Below are 20,437 nucleotides of genomic sequence, written 5' to 3' on the forward strand. Positions count from 1 at the left end.
AATCCCGCCTACAATCCCATTCTTCAGATTCTCAACCTTGTCCCTCACACCCTACAACACCGCCCCCATCCCCCCAAGACGCTAAAACATCACAACCACAAACTTGTAAACCCTTCTCCACGCCACATGTCTTCGTCCTTGGCCTTGCTCCACCAACCCACAGTCCTACCTCTGGATCCATCCTTCCTGGCCCACAGCTCTCATGCCTCAGAGATACAAGGCCTCTCTCCCACAGTCTCTAGCTCTAACCCTCCTCCTACAACCCGACTGAGCCAACATTCCTACCACCCCTCCACAGCAACAAGCCCGTCAATTATAGTCCGCATAGCTCCGCGCAGACCTAACCTAACCCCCCACCTCTGGCAGTATTTGTTCTTCGGGCCATTGTCTCCCTCCCTCATCCACGAATATTAATTTAAACTTCCAAGAACTATCAATTCATTGAGAGCTTCGAGGAAATACCAATGAGCCAGGAGGGTCGAGGGCTTTTCACACGTCGCTCCCAACGCCGTCTGCCAGACGTCCCCGAAGAGACCATTTGGTTTACTGGAAGACCCCATCACGTGATTAACCTCCCCCCCCCTCCCCCCCCCCCCCCCCCCCCCTGACAGCACGATGGTGCAAGAGCCCCTAGGAATCATGGACTTGACCTTTAACCGACCCTTAAAGGTATGGTCAAGGGCCACCACGCCTTAGGGTCACACCATTGTGCTCAAGGGTCGTCGTGCTGGTGAGCTCAAGGAATGTACCACCATCGTCTTTAAGGACCATATTGCCGTGCTCAAGGGTCGTACTGTCGTGCTCAAATGTCGTGCTCTCGTGTTCAAGGGTCGTATTGTGCTCAAGGGTCGTACTGTTGTGCTAAATGGTCGTACTGTCGTGCTCAAGGGTCGTATTGTCGTGTTCAAGGGTCGTGCTCTCGTGTTCAAGGGTCGTACTGTTGTGCTCAAGGGTCGTACTGTTGTGTTCAAGGGTCATACTGTTGTGTTCAAGGGTCGTACTGTTGTGTTCAAGGGTCTTACTGTTGTGCTCAAGGGTCGTAGTCATGTTCAAAGGTCGTACTGTCGTGCTCAAGGGTCGCACTGTCGTGTTGAAGGGGTCGTACTCTCATGCTCAAGGGTCGCACGGTCGTGCTCTAGCTGTGTTTTGGTCGCCTCATTTGAAGAAGTGGTCGATTCCTGATTGCAATTACTCTTTAAGAAGATCAGTCACAATACACACGTCAAGATTCGGTAATATTCTGTACGTACTTCATCCCAAAGCGTACCATGCGTGTCAAATACCACAACCCATGACGTACGCACTGGATCATGGTGTTAGGCCGAGCATACAACGCCTCGGAGAACTTTAGAAGAAAACAAAACGAAAAAAAAGGAAAAAATAAAAGAAGACGCTGAACAGATCTCCACAAATTGTACCCTACCCGAGCCTGGCTGTGAAAGCCTCCCTTCCAGAGGATTTGCTGCATTCACGACGTAAGCCCAAGCACTGATCTAGTCCAAACCCTTGCCCGCCCGCTCGCCCGCCGCCCCCACCTCCCTCCGTGGGCGTCAGAGGGCAGGTTCGTGCCTGGCTTCCCAAATGACTACCAGCAAAACTTAGCGGACGCGAAAGCCGTTCTTGAACTCGCTATCGGCCTCGACTCAAACCCACGAAAGAGAGAGAGAGAGAGAGAGAGAGAGAGAGAGAGAGAGAGAGAGAGAGAGAGAGAGAGAGAGAGAGAGAGAGTATGGCATTGAGCTCCGACTCAACCCTACTACGAGAGCTAAGCGTAGATGGGAGCGCCGACGTGCACGCGTGAGCGTATATCAGTGAGAGCCCAGCCCGCCACCCCTGCGCATGGACGTAAACATTAACACAGACGAAGGTGAGTTGATGAACACCCAGCCTTGGTCTGGCTGGACACATCAGGGATAGGAGCTGGCCGTTTTGGATTAGTTCTTCTTGGGAACAGCTTCCTTGTTATCTATTTTAAGAGTAGACAGTTGGTTCTTCAAGGACCGACCCCTCCTGACTTTTCCAGGATTAATGTTGGGGTGTCACTGACACGGTCATGAGAATTAGACATCTTCAGATTAGCGTTAAAGAAAGGACATGCTGCCGATAGATTCACTCTGTCAGCAGGACAGATACTGACGAAGCCATATCGCTGTCAGCGGGATAGATGCTGACGAAGCCATATCACTGTCAGCGGAATAGAAAATGACGAAGCCATATCACTGTCAGCGGGATAGATGCTGACGAAGGCATATCAGTGTCAGCGGGATAGATGCTGACGAAGGCATATCTGTGTCAGCGGAATAGATGCTGACGAAGGCATATCAGTGTCAACGGGATAGATGCTGACGAAGGTATATCACTGTCAACAGGATAGATGCTGACGAAGCCATATCGCTGTCAGCGGGATAGATGCTGACGAAGGCATATCAGTGTCAGCAGGATAGATGCTGACGAAGCCACATCACTGTCAGCAGGATAGATGCTGACGAAGCCACATCAGTGTCAGCAGGATAGATGCTGACGAAGCCACATCAGTGTCAGCAGGATAGATGCTGACGCAGCCACATCCCAGTCAGCATGATAGATTCGAATGAACGTTTTGACCAAGACGATTCAACCCTTGAGCTCTCCTGTAGCATGACCCTTGCGTCTGATGGCGTGACCTTTGACCTCACCCTTCATAGATGATGTTAGGGTCACACAGACCCAGCGGGCGAACCGTCGTGCTCCAAGGTCGTACCGCCGTGCTCAAGAAGTTCAGCAAAGTCATTTAAGATCACAGAGAAGGAGGCAGCCAGCCAGCTGGTTGGCTAGTTAGCCAGCCAACCAGCCAGCCAGCCCTCCCATCATAACCCAGGAAGATAAAAGAAAAAAGAAACACTCTGTTCATAAACTTATCGTGACAGATGTTCTGTTGTTCACTGTGCTTGTCTGTGGCAGCTAGCAGCGCCGCCGCCCCTTCCCCGTCAAATGTTCCTGGGCTCCTAGCCACATCCTGCCCCCACACAGTCTGATTTTCTTTCATCTAATAACAAAAAAAAACCCCGAGCGATAGATAACTTGTTTCCAAACGTAGGAAATTGCGGTCGGGTTCCAAGCAATGCGCGAAGAATTAACGTCTCCCCACGATGCTACACGAGCGGTCTTATCTGGGCAAACATCAGATACCAGGGCTTATAACATAGAATTTTCCCTGTATTTACAGTATGAAATAGTATAGCTTGGGGGAGGAAGCCAGCGTTTAGGATCCATCCTCGTAGCCTATTTCCGTGGTAGCTCGGACCATAAAGGTCAGTGTTTCGCAGCCAACGGCTCCACCAGCTGCCTTCACACACGGGAGGAGAAAAATAAAATTGTATCATTTCACTTGTAGACTTGCGGGTTTTTCGAGGCACCAGAAGGCTTTTGCGGGAGAGCATGTCGTATGTTGTGATGCCCCTTGAAGCGTTGTTGCCTAAGGTTCGGTTAGGTTAGGTTAGGTTAGGGTTGGGTTAGGGAGGATTTGCGAATGTGATGGTGTTCTGTTACGTGAGTCATCCAATACACCGATGGGTTGGTGTTTGTTGATCGCGGTTGCCATCACTGTGAAGGAGGTACGATGCTGGCTGGCATGTAGCTTCGCTGGTTAGCTCTGTCTTACGGTAATGTTGCGTCGTACGAGTGATGGAGGATATGATGGTGTATGTGTGGATGCTGTCATGTAGCTTCGCTGGTTAGCTCTGTCTTACGGTAATGTTGCGTCGTACGAGTAATGGAGGATATGATGGTGTATGTGTGGATGCTGGCATGTAGCTTCGCTGGTTAGCTCTGTCTCACGGTAATGTTGCGTCGTACGAGTGATGGAGGATATGATGGTGTATGTGTGTGTGTGTAGTTAAGATGATGAACCAGTGCAAGTCGTGGCTTGATTGGTTTATCCAATTGTTGTAACTTAAAAGTTGCATGATGTATTGGGGTACTGTAAGGTTATGTACTTCCAGAGGGCTGCTGTGATGTGCTGCATTGAATCCATAGGTGTAATATGACTGTGGCATCTACTTGGTTGAGCGTATGGAAAGGGGCCGACGATTCTGGCGTGCGTGTAATGCATTGAAGGATTTTGTATTGAATTTGTGACTATTTGTGGCTCTTCTTTAATGGTAGTCCTATAATGTAACACTTGTGTTTCGTCTCAGTATACGAGCACATGGATTAAGTGGTGGTTGTGTTATTTTTCTTCCTTCTTGCTATTATTGTTATTATCATTCTTATTTCCTCTTCCTCTCTTTCTTCTTTATCTCCTCATTGTCTTTTTTCCTTTCATGTCCTTTCATGGTCTCTACCTTCTTCCTCTCTTCTTCTCCTTCTTCTTCGCTTTCTTCCACCCTTTCTTCCCCTTCTTCTTCTTCATCTTCTGCTTCTTTCCTCCCACTTTCTTCTTCTCTTCCTTCTCGTATAAAAGTAGCGATGGATGAGGAGGAGGAGGAGGAGGAGGTGGCTGGGGGTATAAATGAATATTTACGACGGCAGAATACTAGCGGCAATTCACAAACTTTCTTCCACATAGACAGAGAAAGACTTTGTTGAAAGTGTGATGACACGTTGTATAATCCACTCCTGTGGGGGAAAAAGAAATAAGAAAGAAAAAGGATAGAGGGAAGTGGGGGGAAAAAACACACACACATACACCCACACACGCAAATAGACTTGGGAATTCTAGAAAGAGGATGTGCATAGGAAATAAACAGTGAATGGAAGAGCATGACGCTCATTGGAGACCAGGGATGGGTGGGTATGGTTTGGGTGGGTGGCGACAGCTAGAATAGTGGTCACACATCTGGGTTCACACGAGAGAGAGAGAGAGAGAGAGAGAGAGAGAGAGAGAGAGAGAGAGAGAGAGAGAGAGAGAGAGAGAGAGAGAGAGAAAGGCAACATTGGACTGAATTTCATCAGTGTGTTGAGTCTGTGAGCAGCGCAGGGGAGAAGAAATAAGAGAGGCTGTGGTGGAAACTGTGGGTGTCTTAAAAAGAAAAAAAAAAAAAAAAAAAAAAGTGGTGGGTGGGTGGAAGGGGATGGTGGTGGGCGGCCACGAAGCCTTGGGTTGGATTTTGTCAAGAAAAGCTGAGGGGGAATGATTGGATGGCACCTTCCCCAAATGTGGAAACTGTGTCGCCTGCGAGGGTTTGCCCAGGCCCTGGCTTTCGCCGAGGGTATGAGTCTTCGGGTTTGGTGTCAGACAAGAGATGAGACAACGGCGAAAGGAAAACGAACTCCCCCCCCTGGCGTTCTCTTCGTGAATGTCTCTTTGTCTGCGTCCGTCTGCGTCAGGGCTAATGTGCCAGTCTGCTGCTGCATTTCGTGTCTGTCTGTTAATTTGAGTCCGTCTGTATGACTCAAGTATGTGTATTCGGTGATGATTATTTCGTGTGTGTGTGTGTGTGTGTGTGTGTGTACGTCATATGACTTTCGCACAACCAATGTCAAAGTGCTGCGCGTTCAATTTGTGGACAGAATGCAGAAACATCAGAAGAGGGACTTCGATACAGACTCTGAGGTACATCTGACACCCAGTGGAGAAGGGAAAGTTAAATATTTGAGTCACAGGGTTGAATTTCAGTCGTGTGGGTGGAGGGGAAGGATATTCTACCCCTTGAGATAAATCTCTAGTTCGAAACGTTCTTCAGATGATATTTTCTTGGTGATGGGGAAAGACACAGGTGTGCGCTCCAGTCAGGTGGAGGGGGATGGGCATCGAGGAGGGCGATGAAGATCATGTGGGAGGAAGATTAAAAGCATAGGGAGGTTAAAGATCATGTGGGAGGAAGATCATAAGCATAGGGAGGTTAAAGATCATGTAGGAGGAGGATTAAAAGCATGGGGAGCTCAATGATCATGTGAGAAGAAGATTAAAAGCATGGGGAAGTTAGAGGTCATGTGGGAGGAACATTAAAAGAATGGGGAGGTTAATGATCATGTGGAAGGAAGATTGAAAATATGGGGAAGTTAAAGGTCATGTGGGAGGAAGATTAAAAGAATGGGGAGGTTAATGATCATGTGGGAGGAAGATTAAAAGCATAGGGAGGTTAATGACCATGTGGGAGGAAGATTAAAAGCATAGGGAGGTTAATGACCATGTGGGAGGAAGATTAAAAGCATAGGGAGGTTAATGACCATGTGGGAGGAAGATTAAAAGCATGGGGAGGTTAAAGATCCATTTTAAGGAAGATGATAAGCATATAGATGTTGAAAATCATGTGTGAGGGAGATGGAAAGCACAGGATGTTAAAGATTAAGTGGGATGAAAAAAAAAAAAAAATGGAAGAGGATAGGATGGGAGGAGCAAGGAACTTCAAGGGAGAAAGATGAAAACCACAAGGAAGACTCAATTTTCATCACGTGTTACTCCTGGCGGATGCATAAATCAACGTACACTGGACGTAGCCACGGACTCCGGCAACACGGAGCACCCGAGGAGGAGGAGGAGGAGGAGTAATGTCTTCACGAATTATGAAAGTCGAACAGCTGTGAGGCAGCCAGCGAGGTGGCGGTGGCGGGTTCGGGTCGAACCAGGTTTGGTCTGGGTCGAGTCGGGTCGAATCGGGTTTGGTCTGGGTCGAGTGGCAGGCGCTGGAAATGTTTAGGTTGAGAGGTGAGATTTATTCTAGTCAGCGAGAAGTCTGTGATTAATGAGAGGTCTTAGCGTTAAATGATTTTTTTTTCCCCTTGTTGATCCGGGAGATTGAAGAATCTGTTTGCTTCTGATTGAAATGGTTTCGAGCGTGTGTGTATGTGTGTGTGTCTGGGTTCGTATGTTCGTTTGTGTGTCTGTTTGGGTCCGTGTGTGTGTGTTTGTGCGTGTGTGTACGTGTGTGTGTGTGTGGGTCCGTGTGTCTGTCTGTGTGTGTTTGTGTGTGCCCGAGTGTGTGTGTGTGTGTGTGTGTGTGTTCTTCGAATGTCTACTTGAGCGTATGTGCGTGTGACTGCATGCATGTGTACATGTATATGTATTTTTATGTGGGCACATGTGTGAAAATAGATACTATAGTAATAATAATCTTTAATGATGATAGTGATGGGAAACACCTTATCGAGGCAAATGAAGCGACAATGTGAACCTTTGCATCAGATAGGAAAAAAACAGGAACAATATAGTGAGTGTTCGGCAAAACTAATGGTACAAATTCTGTTACGAAACACGTCGGCAACAGAAAAATAAAATATTGCGACGGACGGGCACCGTTAATAGCCACTAATAACGCCGTTGAACAGTGCCTGGGACAAACAGAACTGTTGCAACAGTTGTTGTGAACTCTGGCGTGAGTGACCCAGTTATCGTCGTGGGGGGGGACTGACTGCCTCTCTCCTCGTCCACACTGCTCGGGGCGATGAATTAAGTGCAGATTTGCCCTGCTGGTTCGGGGCCATGTCCCTCCCTTCTGCCTGGGGAGGGAGGCCTCCAAGTGATGGTTAAGGAGGGTCGTTGCAGTAGGCGAGGGCTGATCCCATGGCACCATATGTAAGGGGAGTGGAGACAGATCTAACAGACTCGTTTACGTGATTCAGCTCTTCGAGCGAGGCATCATAAACCCCCTTTGGTATTACGGTCTGGTCGTCTTTGACCTCGTCTTTATATAAGGGTTAGAGATCTAACTGCCAGGTCATTTAACCCAAGGGTCGTATCATCTGTGCTCAAGGGGGTCACACCGCCGCGCTCAAGGGGGTTTTAACCTGTCATTTATGGGGTGAGACGCGGAACGAGGACGGGGTGCGGGATGTTCACTTATGCCATAGGGAGGATTAACTCTCTTGAAATATCTTTTCATCTCTGAAGCGGGAAGTCCTAAAGCTCTGCGGAGTGGGAGCATAAAGTCGACGAGGTAGGTCGTGGGTTTTAACTATGTGGAGTGTAGCTCGTACCACTTTTGTCATGTGGTGTGGTAGGTACCCTGGAGTTGTAGGTGGAACGCACGACTTAAATGGGGTGAGAAGATGTAGAGGAGGAGGTAATCTTAGAGGGCAAAGGGGGTTTGAAGGAGCCAGGATTTTTTTCGTTGGATGAGGTTACCATAGTCTGAAAGGTGTTAGATAGTGTCGTAGAGCGGTTTTCATTCGCCAAATTCCTGTGTGTGTGTGTGTGTGTGTGACGGAGAGGAATAAAGGGACATTAGACCAAAATAGAGGACAATACAGACAGTGATCTCAAGGAAATTTCATTCAATGCATCGTTCTTCCCCACTAAAACCACAACCACAACCTCACCACCTCTTCCTCATTGAGGAGTCCTTCCACTCGAGGTGCCTCCCCCACCATCACAACCACCTTAAGAAGCCACAACCTCACCACCTCTTCCTCATTGAGGAGTCCTTCCACTCGAGGTGCCTCCCCCACCATCACAACCACCTTAAGAAGCCACAACCTCACCACCTCTTCCTCAGATAGTCCTGCTCCTCTCAAACCAATCGAGGTGTCTCGTACATCACCCCCCAAACGCTCCTCCCTGACCAAGTTTGCATTATATCAGTCTAATGACGCATGAGGCAAGATAATGACTGGTGTGGAGGAATATCGACCTCAGCTGCCTGTCTATTCAGCCACCCATTTCAATATTTATTCGACCCTGGTGTGCCGGCGGCGAAGCTGTAATGAGCTAACACTGTGGCAGGGTAGCATTGAGCAACCTGTACTGGTCGCCATGAGCACTGACGGAGCCTTCCTCCTCTCTCACACCCCCGGCACCAGCCCAATCCGTGGACCCTCCCTCCCAAAGGTTACGTCACAAGGCGACAGAATTAAGGGGATTGGACTCCAGATCCTTTAATCACTTGAAATACGAGTTTAAAAAAGACTTTTTGAAAGAACTTTTTTTTTTTTCTCCCCGAGCGTTTAATGTCCACAAGACCTGGTGAGTCCGCTGTTAAATGGTTTAAGTGAGCGGAGACATCCGGGGGAAGAATGTTTCATACGCCCCATTACTCACAGGTACTGAAGACCCTCAGCGCTGGTCATTATTCACCCCCCACTGAGAGCCCTTTATTGCCAGTCATTATTTACACAGACTGAAGGATTCTCCATCTCCGATCATTATTCACACGAATGGCAAACCTTCAATATCGGCCAGTATTTACCCGGCTGGGAAGCCCCTTCTCCACCGGCCATGATTTACGCTTAAATTGTGGACTATCCGCTTCACCAGCGCTCGATATGCACACCCATCGGAGTAGCTTACACCAGCCAGGATCCACACGCACCGGAAAATACTCGCGAATGACCATATTTCACGCGGACTAGGGACGCCTCACCATCAATCGTTTACACCAGTTATCATTTGCACAAAGGACTTTCCACCACTAGTTGTCATTTAGACAAAGAACTTTCCATCACTAGTTGTCATTTACACAGGATGTTCTCTCCACCTCTAATTATCATTTACAGAGGGAACGCTCCTTCACCGATTTCTGTTTACACAGACTGGGAACCATCTGTCACCAACAATCCTAATTTACCCAGACGGGGAAACTCTTGACCAATGATGGCCGTTCACAGGGGCTCTGGATCGTTAATCATTTACCACACAAACGTTCACGCCGACTAGTGACTAGGTGGAGTTGTGACGGGTTATCTAACAAGTCATGTTGCCGCAACGCAGGTGAAGCTGACAGAGGTGGCTCCCCACCTCTGCTCATGTCCTTCCACCAGGTCATAACAAAAGTTCTCCTACGAGAAATCGCCAACGCTTTAACTCAAAAATTTGAACAATCTTTCTGTCATAAGTGAACAGAATGATATATGGATATACGTTATGTACACATTGAATGCGAGTACGCCATATACGCTTGTGGCCAGTGTCGAGGGACGGATCTGAAGTCTCGATACGCGTCTTCGTCGAAGCAAGTACTCGAGTTCTGTCTTGTCTTTCGAGACAGAGAGCATGGGTGCTTAGATCAGGTGTTGTCCCAAGCTCGACTTCTAAACTTGTCAAGGCTTGAAGACCCGGTGCAACTTCGGTTAGGCGGGTCCCATACTCCGTCTCCTCGACCTGTTGAAGTAGAGGCTTCGACATAGCTCCCACTAGGTGCGTCTCTGGTCCCGTCTCTTGCCAGAAGGGCTCTCAGTAAAGCTTAGGCCAGGCGTTTCATAAGCTCTCTCTCTCTCTCTCTCTCTCTCTCTCTCTCTCTCTCTCTCTCTCTCTCTCTCTCTCTCTCTCTCTCTCTCTCTCTCTCCAGAGGGATCGGTACAGCGTCGACTATTGGACTACATGTGTCCCACGCACTGTTTCTAACCTCTCGAAATAGAGGGTTCGGTAAAGCTTCGACTAGACGTGCCCCCATGCTTTTCGTTTCTGCCTATTTGATGCAAAGGGTTTCGGTACAGTAACGGCCAGGCGTGTCCCATGCTCTGCCACTTCGTGTCGAAACGTAGGGCTCGGTACAGCTTCGACCCAGACGTGCACCAGGATGTGTGTCTGCCTTTCGAAGCAGAAGGTTCGAGACAGCCTTGACCGGGCGAGCATCAGTTACCAGTATAACTTCTGTGACTGTGCGTATTTCACATTGAAGGGAAATCGTGAGTCGTGACACATATACACGGATGTGGTCACTTGGTGCTGAGCGCATAGGGTCATCCAACGTAACGTTGGTAAGCGTCAGTTGTCACTTTAATGTCCCTGGCTTGGCTGGCGAATAGTAGGCATGTGTCAATAAGAGGCAGTGTGAGTTTCCATAGACAATAGTATGTACACAATGGGAATTCGCGTAAGGCAGTAGGAGTTTAGAAATAAGCGCCGAGTTATTTGTACGCAATAGCTGGAGTTCACATAAACCATGAGTGACTTTATTATATGAAAAAAAAGGACATTAGGTTCGTTGGATATCAAGAACGTTTAATTGAAGCATTAACGTTTGCTGCGGACGTTTAAATGGAGGGGGGGGATGGAATTTCTTAACCACCCGTTCCCCCGACCGTCTCACTACCCCCACCGCTTCTCAGTACAACGGTCAGTAAGATGGGCAAAGTTCTTCTTACATTAAGTCATATTACCAAACTCCAAACTATGTGTGTCCCCTGTATATATATATATATATATATATATATATATATATATATATATATATATATATACAGGGGGGGCTGGAAATCCTCCCCTCTCGTTTTCAACTTTCCAAATAAAGGAACAGAGAAGGGGGCCAAGTGAGGATTTCCCTCAAAGGCTCAGTCCTCTGTTCATAACGCTACCTCGCTAATGCGGGAAATGGCGATTAGTATAAAAAAAGAATATATATATATATATATATATATATATATATATATATATATATATATATATATATATATATATATATATATATATATATATATATATATATTCGTATGTGATAATGATAATGAGATGACCTTGATTAGGATATTCAGGTGCTTGTTACGTCCCAGTTAACACAAAATATGTACACTGATCCAGCTGGATTTAGTATATGAGTGTAGTGTTCGTCGTCCGAATATATGTGAAAATATTTGTAAGCTGGTGGAGTTTTTAGATGAATACACTTGACGTTAACAAGAGAGAGATTTTAAAAAATAACGGGATGCATAGACTGTGGACTTTTAGTCCTATTGGTTTAGGTCAAGGACATATACATACTTGCACTAGGCAGCTTAAAAGCCATTGGATTGTTTGTATTCGGGTAGATAAAGCAGAACAACAAACGTGTAACTGATGCTTGTGTGTTCTGCGGCAAACGCATGTGCGCGCGCGCGCGCGCGAAGCAGATGCTCCTTCACTGTCGAGGAAGAAGGACATAACGAAGGTTGTGTTTTTAGCATTCACCAGTTACATGAAAGTGAGGAAAATGCGAAGATACAGAGGGGCAAAATGAGTAATAGAGATATGTAGTAGCGTGAAGGGGTTTAGCTCGGTGTGCTTCGTCGACAAGAAGGTGCTTTCCCATAGTTACCCAAGAACCCGCCAGAGCCCGGCGATCTACTGATGTATACTACTTCGAGTACTTTATTCACTTTCAACGTCGCATCCCTCTCAAGTGAGTAGATCTCTTCTACAGGATCCACGAGTTTTTATGGCAGAGTATTTCTTTCCTGGTAAATCGTATGTCTGAGACCTGCGGTGACTTGGGTTTCTTAGACCAGCTCTCGGTAGGGGAAATACCTTGCCTATTGAAGGTGAACGTCACTCCTGAAGGGATTTGGGGGTAAGAGGATTGCACCGGTAGTACGGAGTCCTTCCTAATGGCCTCCCTGCCTGCGGAGGTTCTTATCTAAGTCGGACGTATATGGAAACAATACTGACGCCATATCTTCCCTCCCCCTTTTTTTCGCATCAAGGTATTGAATCTCTCTCTCTCTCTCTCTCTCTCTCTCTCTCTCTATATATATATATATATATATATATATATATATATATATATATATATATATATATATATATATATTTATATATATATATATATATATATATATATATATATATATATATATATATATATATATATATATATATATACATATATATATATATATCTGGTGTATAGTCGTATAAGTTGGATGATATGGACATGAATTCCTTTATGGTACTCTATCACATGGTAAATGAACCACATTGTAATTTGTCTCGAACACAGTCTTTGAGACAGTAGAAAAATACGAAGAATACAATTGCTATATTGTTTGAGAGTTTTGTACTCTGTTCTTACCAACTGGTTTCAGTTGAGTCGCATCTACTCCAACACAGACACAGGAAGAGATGACAGAGTGACACAGAGTTGTGTTGAGGGCCGGCGGATTCAGCGAAAGGTTTAGTGGAATATATGAAAGATTAACGTCTATCTGTAGTGACAGCGCTTCGCTGTCATCGTCCCTCTGAGTTTTGACCTTTGACCTCCTGTGACGGTTACCTTCTTGCTTACGTAATCTTCTTCCTCTTAAACCCTTCTTCCCTCCTCTATGCCTCTCTCATCATCACCTTCATTCATAGAAACCCTTCGTCTTCCACTTGGTAACTCTACCTCCTCTTGACCTATCCCCGTCAGCCAAAAGCAGCTTTACTTGTCTGACCTCCCCAAACAACATCCATCCTCCTCTGCCTGTGACCCAGCTCCGCCGAGGCCCTTTTACAGTGACCCCCTTCGTCTTCCTCCATTCTTGACTTACCCTTTCCTTCTGACCTTCAACTTCCCTCCGCTGCGACGTCCCTTCCCAACGGAGGCGCAAAGGGGCACACGACAGCTCCACCTATCTGACGCGTAGCAGACGCGGGTGCCTGTGACGACCTCCACACCACCCGGTTACTTCCCAGTAGTTCTGGAGGCGAAGAGCCAGCAGGAGCCCCGAGTCTCCGGGATTAACACCGTCAGCCAAAGTAATCGAGAGGCAAGACCAGAGTCCAGCAGTGCAGTGAGTGATTGTGGGAGCGCCCCAGTTGCTGGGTCAATATGGAGGATGGGAAGGGGGAGAGGGAGAGAGTCTCTCTCTCTCTCTCTCTCTCTCTCTCTCTCTCTCTCTCTCTCTCTCTCTCTCTCTCTCTCTCTCTCTCTCTGTTGGTAATGGATGGCCGTCATCCTCCGGCAGGATTTCGTCAGGGTCGACCGACTTCCCGTGTATGTGGGATGGGGAGGGGTTGGCTGTTTCCTGCCGTGACCGTCAAAGGGAAAAGCATGGACGAAGTTTGCAACAGCACACACACACACACACACACACACACACACACACACACACACAGGGAGAGAGAGAGAGAGAGAGCGAGAGAGAGAGAGAGAGAGAGAGAGAGAGAGAGAGAGAGAGAGAGAGAGAGAGAGTGAGAGAGAGAGTCGTGTGACGCGCTTGTTTTATGCTCTGATAATATTTGGCTACTCTGTCGGGAACGCCAGAGACATATTTCGCGTTCAGGACAAGTTTTAAACACCTCTTTTTTTTTTCTCAGTTGTAGATACACGTCACACTTAGAGCAGATACCCGTCACACTCTTGGCAGATACCCGTCACACTCTAGGCAGATACCCGTCACACTTCAGGCACATACCCCTCATACTTCAGGCACCTACCCCTCATACTTCAGGCACATACCCCTCATTCTTGGCCAGTAACTCAAAATCGTGTCTTCAGATATCTAGGAAGTTTAGAATATTTCACATCAAACATTTATTCTTTTACAAGTTTATTCGTTTAGATTTACTGCTACATTTCTTTACTGAATATTTTTTCCTAAAAGCTCATATTTGTATTTGACGAGGTCAAATGTATTGCCCAGTTTTGCTACGTTTTCACCATACTTTTTTCAGAGTTCATGATGGCCATGTTGACGCACTACTCAGCTTTATCTACACTCGTGCTCAACTATTCTCTCAGATTTTCAAAGTAACAGTATATTTGCAGCACAAATTATGACCTAGAGGGATCATGAGAGAGTGGGGGAAAAATTGTGAAAAAATAACTGTTTTACATAAACCATAGCATAACATAGCATAGATTGCTTCTATATCATGTTTGCTCAGTCTTGCCTCAAGACGTGACTTCATTCAACTGTCTTATTAGAGTTAATTCCAATAAGACCGACGTATCATGATACTGGTAATTACTTTCTTAACCTATCAGTCTCCATTTTCAGTTACGTTCTGTCTCTGTCATCCCCGCACTTCCCTGTCATATCGAAATCGTCAAGCTTTCCTGGCCTCATTCTGTGTTTTTACGGACTAAATTCTCGGATCCTTTCGCGTAATTGCTTCTCTGATTCGTCTTCCTCCCTTTTACTCCATCCTGATTCACTTATCTCCTCCAGTCTGTCATCAACATAGACCCATTAACATTTCTAATTCGTCTTGTAACCCTGAACAGCTCTCTCTCCGAGCCCTCTAACTTGGTTAGGTATTCTCTCATTATAACTTTGAAACTCCATCACCTCATGACCCTCACTTACTACACCTCGTGCTCTTAAAACACGTCAGTCGTTTCCTAAATGGCTACAGACATAGGGTACAGATAGCAGTAACTGTTTTCACATTTCCTTTCTCCTCTTCACCAAATATATGGTATATATATATATATATATATATATATATATATATATATATATATATATATATATATATATAGGTATGTATATGTGCGTGTGTTGGCGTGTATGTATATACATGTGTATGTGGGTGGGTTGGGCTATTCTTTCGTCTGTTTCCTTGCGCTACCTCGCTAACGCGGGAGATAGCGACAAAGTATAATAAATAAATGAAATAATATATATATATGTATGTATACAGGGAGTGACTTAGTAACTTATCCTCTGTTAGATTTATACCATTTTGATACTTCGTTGGACACCGGATGCTGAGGGCAAGACTCTTGTATAACTCGACTTATTTAACTTTTTTTCGTCCTTACCCTGCAGGTGTACAGAGGTTAATGACGATGAAGGTAATATTGTGTAAACTGCTTATGTCCCTATCACCACGGAGTTTATCAAAGCAGCAGTTTAATTATCCTCAGACTTTCTTTGTTAGTAACCCAAGCCACAGTGGTGGATTCACAGTTTCCGGCCACTGCATTTCTTTCTTACCAATGAGACCTAGTTTGCATACGCGGTGGTTAAAGCAGTGATGAGCCTCTTTTTTAGCTTCTACCAAAATTCAATTAGAGGTTTTTAAAACCAAAGCTTAGGTCGAAACTAAGAGCAAATCTTAGAATAGCTAGCCCGACACAGCAAGGAAGCGTGGTGTTTGGAAACTAAGATTCGTCTAGAGGGATTAGAGACCTCATAGTGAGAGATATAAACACACCACGCGAGTTTTATAGAAGCTCATACTACTACCTAAACGCTCATCGTAACAATTAGAATGTACATCTTGACTGTAGGATACAGAGACAGACAGAATACAGGACTACTGTGACGGGATCTGGTCGCTGGTCGCACCCGCTGTCTAACGTGAACCCTTTCAGCGATCCTCCGTTGACGCCTTGAAGCCTTGAATACAGGACCGCCACAGCACAGGGATATCCCGCGCCATAGTCCCATTCATCCCCGAGCCATTGTCTAATAGAGTACCAGCTCTCGGTAGGTTTATTGGGCCTGTCAGTAACGATAGTGTCCCCCGGCACTGGCACTCTGGGGTTGGCTCATTACTCCTGTAAGTGAGGGGCCACGTCGCAGGACGTAAACACACCTAGGCAAAAGGCCTGTCAGTGAGGGCCATGTTGCCAGACGTAGAAAAGCCCGATCGCCATATGAGGCCTGTGAGTAAGTGCCATGTCCCCAGACATGAACATCCCTGGTAGCCTCATTAAGACCCGTCAGTGAGGGACATGTCCCCATACATGAAACACTTTTCGAGCTGAGACGCAAGCTATCGGCTGGATTCCTTGGCCTGTGGCAGCTGTGGGTGTCTTACCTCAAACCCAGTCTGTCTAAAAGAGGCTTTAAAATCGTGCGACTCACGCACACTGGAGCCAGCTATCCAAAAAATCGATTCATGCCAGTCATCCCACGTTTCACAGTCGGCTGTATTCCAATTCACTCGGGAAAGAAAGCGCGTTCATTAGGGTAGATTGGGGGGGGTTGGGGGGGTCCTTCTCATGGCCCAGAAAATTGAAACTTGGCACGAAAAGTATTGATGAATAGTTCCAATCTACAGCAGAACACATTTTTCCAATGACCTAGATCGAACTTTATGGCGTAGAGAACTGAGAAAAAAAATAAAAAGACTGGCGGACGGAATAACGTAGTATAGACTTTTCTCTTTGGATGACTTATTCACAGACATCTTTCTTGGCTGGGGTGAAGCTGAACTTCAAGGAACGAGTCAATTTATATTACGGGCTATGATACCAGGAAACGGCGATCAAGTAAAAAAGGTAATATATATATATATATATATATATATATATATATATATATATATATATATATATATATATATATATATGTGTGTGTGTGTGTGTATGTATATACATGTGTATAGGGGTGGGTTGGGCCATTTCTTTCGTCTGTTTCCTTGCGCTACCTCGCAAACGCGGGAGACAGCGACAAAGCAAAATAGATGAATAAATGAATATATATATATATATATATATATATATATATATATATATATATATATATATATATATATATATATATATATATATGGTTGTTATGAGAGCCATGGGAGGGTAAAGTAACAGATAACCCAACGGCAATATGTTCATGCCATGTAATAGAATTTCCTGTCTTAATCTCCACCTAAACTAAGCATTATCTCTCTTCCTCCAGCCACGAGGCTACTGTCTGGCGGAGGGTCCGGCCCGCTGGAGTTCTCGGAGCCTCGCTACTGTGCCCTGCTTGCGGAGGACGCCCAGTTGGCTGCCAACGTCACCACGGTCACCGCCACACACAAGCAAGGTACAGTATGCCACATGTCCCTTCTCCTCCTCCTCCCAACCCAACCTCTGCTACCTCACCTCCTCCTCATGTGTCACTTACCGAATGTCTTCCTCATTGCTTTGTATTTACCAGACCTTGCTTCTCAGTTGGATTCGCAGTGAATGTGTTCAATAAGGGGACGGAATATACTGTTTGAGGACTGTATTGGTGCTCATGATTTAGGAGATATCATTAACATCAGACGGAAACATATGTCGGGCGTTCATGACCGACCATCTTCGTCTCCCTGTACACAGAGCTAGGCAGGTGCACCATACTCCGTACCTCACTGCCAACACGCGCGCTCCACACACCACCTGCCTCATTCCATCGCATCGTAATTCATCACCACCCCAACCCTGGACTGTCAGTCCCCACAGATCTAACACATATCGCAATCATCGCCAGCACTACTCTACCTCCCTCACCTCTGGGTTTGCTCCATCTGACGTGACTCACGCTTTGGTATTTGAGAAAAAATGTAAATGAAAGAGTGAAAGACTGTAACCATGGTGTTCCACGGCATTGTGGCATGACCCTTTGGCATGACCCGTGAGTGTTTGGTCAAAGGGCAAGGGTCGTCATACCCGAAAGGGTCGTTCCGTCGTGTTCAACTGGTTAAGGGAAATATACAGCGGAGGTGAGGCTTGTGGGGGACTACCTGCTCGACCATATACCAATGAAACACCTGGATGGCTACAGATGGCTGGTTGAGTGCTACTGCAGATGAAATTTAGCTGATTGGATGAGTGCCCGATACAGTCACTCGGTGGTCTAAGAAGCAAGGCAGTAGAAGAGGAATTCGACTTAAGAATCGGATTGGTCGATGACTTCATAAATGAGATATGATATGAGTTTGAAAATGAATCTATTGTGAGAAGTGATCGTGACGTCTATCAAGTTTAATTGCACTAGATCCTGGGTGAAGTGAGGACACGGGGTAGGATCCTGCACCTTGTGATATAGGTTTCAACATGCGAGAGTTCGGGGTGGTACAGTGATCGCATACTTGTGCAAGATAGACCGTCTGTGCAGTGAATGTTGGTAATGTAAGTGAAATACGTCACCAACCAGGTATAGGGGTCTGTTCTCGATACTGGATGGCATTCATTTGTTTGCGTCTGTCTTTTGTTTTTATCTCGCCCCAACACTACACATAGAGCAAGCTTGATTTTATTGCCCCTACTTGTGTCTATGTCTCTATGGATACATTCAAGTCGATATTCTAGGACATAATCACCCCATAGGGGGGGGGGGTAACTTAAGGACAATACTTACAATGTAAACTCCCACTGTTGAGATGACGCAAGGACAATACTTACAACGTAAACACCCACTGTTGAGGTGACGCAAGGACAATACTTACAACGTAAACACCCACTGTTGAGGTGACGCAAGGACAATACTTACAACGTAATCACCCACTGTTGAGGTGACGCAAGGACAATACTTACAACGTAGACACCCACTGTTGAGGTGACGCAAGGACAATACTTACAACGTAGACACCCACTGTTGAGATGACGCAAGGACAATACTTACAACGTAGACACCCACTGTTGAGGTGACGCAAGGACAATACTTACAACGTAGACACCCACTGTTGAGATGACGCAAGGACAATACTTACAACGTAGACACCCACTGTTGAAGTGACGCAAGGACAATACTTACAACGTAAACACCCACTGTTGAGATGACGCAAGGACAATACTTACAACGTAGACACCCACTGTTGAGATGACGCAAGGACAATACTTACAACGTAGACACCCACTGTTGAGATGACGCAAGGACAATACTTACAACGTAGACACCCACTGTTGAAGTGACGCAAGGACAATACTTACAACGTAAACACCCACTGTTGAGATGACGCAAGGACAATACTTACAACGTAAACACCCACTGTTAAGGGAACGCAAGGACATTACTTAAATCGTATCTACATCCATGGAGGTACCTCAAGAACAGTACTTATATCGTAAGTAACTCAAGAATATTACTTAAACAGTACGCACTCCCTCTGGAAGTGACAAGCAGATTAGATGCTGGGTCAAAAGATTGCAACAACAAAAAAGATGCATATTTAAAAGATTATTCGTTGTAACTGAGTTTGGTTGAATGATGGGATTTCCAGTCTATGACATACATGCATAAGTAAAGACAAATTTCATGGCAGAAGGATTTTTTGCAAGTTAATGAGCTAATTAATTGTTTTTAGCTCATGGCGGATCGCTGGGCGACACAAATGCCTCTTGTTTCATAGGATTCGTAAAATTAATACATATCGTACATCTGGTGGGGAGAAAAAAAGAAATATTGGTGTGGTTTGATATATGGTGAAGGAAAACGTTTTGCGGTATAGTCTGACGAACGATTTATGGTGACGTAAATGTTTCGTGGTAGGCTTTGATGTACGGTTTACGATAAAAGAAAACGTTTTGTTGGGGTTTTTTTTGACGAAATATTTATGGTGAAGGAAAACGTTTTGTGGTATAATTCGAAGTACAATTTATGTTTAAGAGAAATGTTTTGTGGTATAGTTATACGTACGATCTATGGTGAATGAAAGCGTTTCGTGGTATAGTTTATAGTGCGATATATGTGAAGGAAAACGTTCTGTGGTATAGTACACTATACGAATCATGAGGAAAGAAAACGTTTCGTGGTATAGTTTAAGATGAGAATTAAATTGTGAGCTATTTCTCATAGTTATCCCTGCATGACTATCTGGAGATAAGTGCTGGATTAAGGAAAGATCATTTGGTAAGCGACCTTATTGTATATCTATATTAGCACCTTCTGTTTAGTGATCTTGCTACTGAACAAGCTTGATCTAAGGAAGTAAGTGGCCACTTTGAGGTCAGGAAAAGCCATAGATGACAAGAAAACCTCCATTAAGCAAAAGAAAAAATTTTATTCATTGCGGTGGGGCTGGTGTGAGCCGGCCTTGTCTCGCTTACCATTCGAGGATAATTTCGCGAACAGGTTGATAGATGTGTAAGCGAATATTACGGTAATTAGAGGGATTGGTTGCGGATTACCTGGATTTAGGAAGGATTTC

At 45.5% G+C, this 20,437-nt stretch overlaps 1 protein-coding gene across 9 annotated transcripts in view; it reads left to right on the forward strand.

Annotated features, from left to right (window-relative positions):
• Positions 1 to 20,437, forward strand: part of LOC139758810 (putative neural-cadherin 2) — an 831,293-nt gene that overhangs the window by 674,057 nt on the left and 136,799 nt on the right. For all 9 annotated transcript variants that reach the window (XM_071680628.1, XM_071680630.1, XM_071680627.1 and 6 more), the window contains one exon: positions 17,221 to 17,349. In XM_071680628.1, coding sequence (XP_071536729.1) covers positions 17,221 to 17,349 — 129 coding nt within the window. The remainder of the gene's footprint in view (positions 1 to 17,220; positions 17,350 to 20,437) is intronic.

Source organism: Panulirus ornatus, chromosome 31, assembly GCF_036320965.1.
Source record: "Panulirus ornatus isolate Po-2019 chromosome 31, ASM3632096v1, whole genome shotgun sequence".
Classification (NCBI taxonomy): Eukaryota; Metazoa; Arthropoda; class Malacostraca; order Decapoda; family Palinuridae; genus Panulirus; species Panulirus ornatus.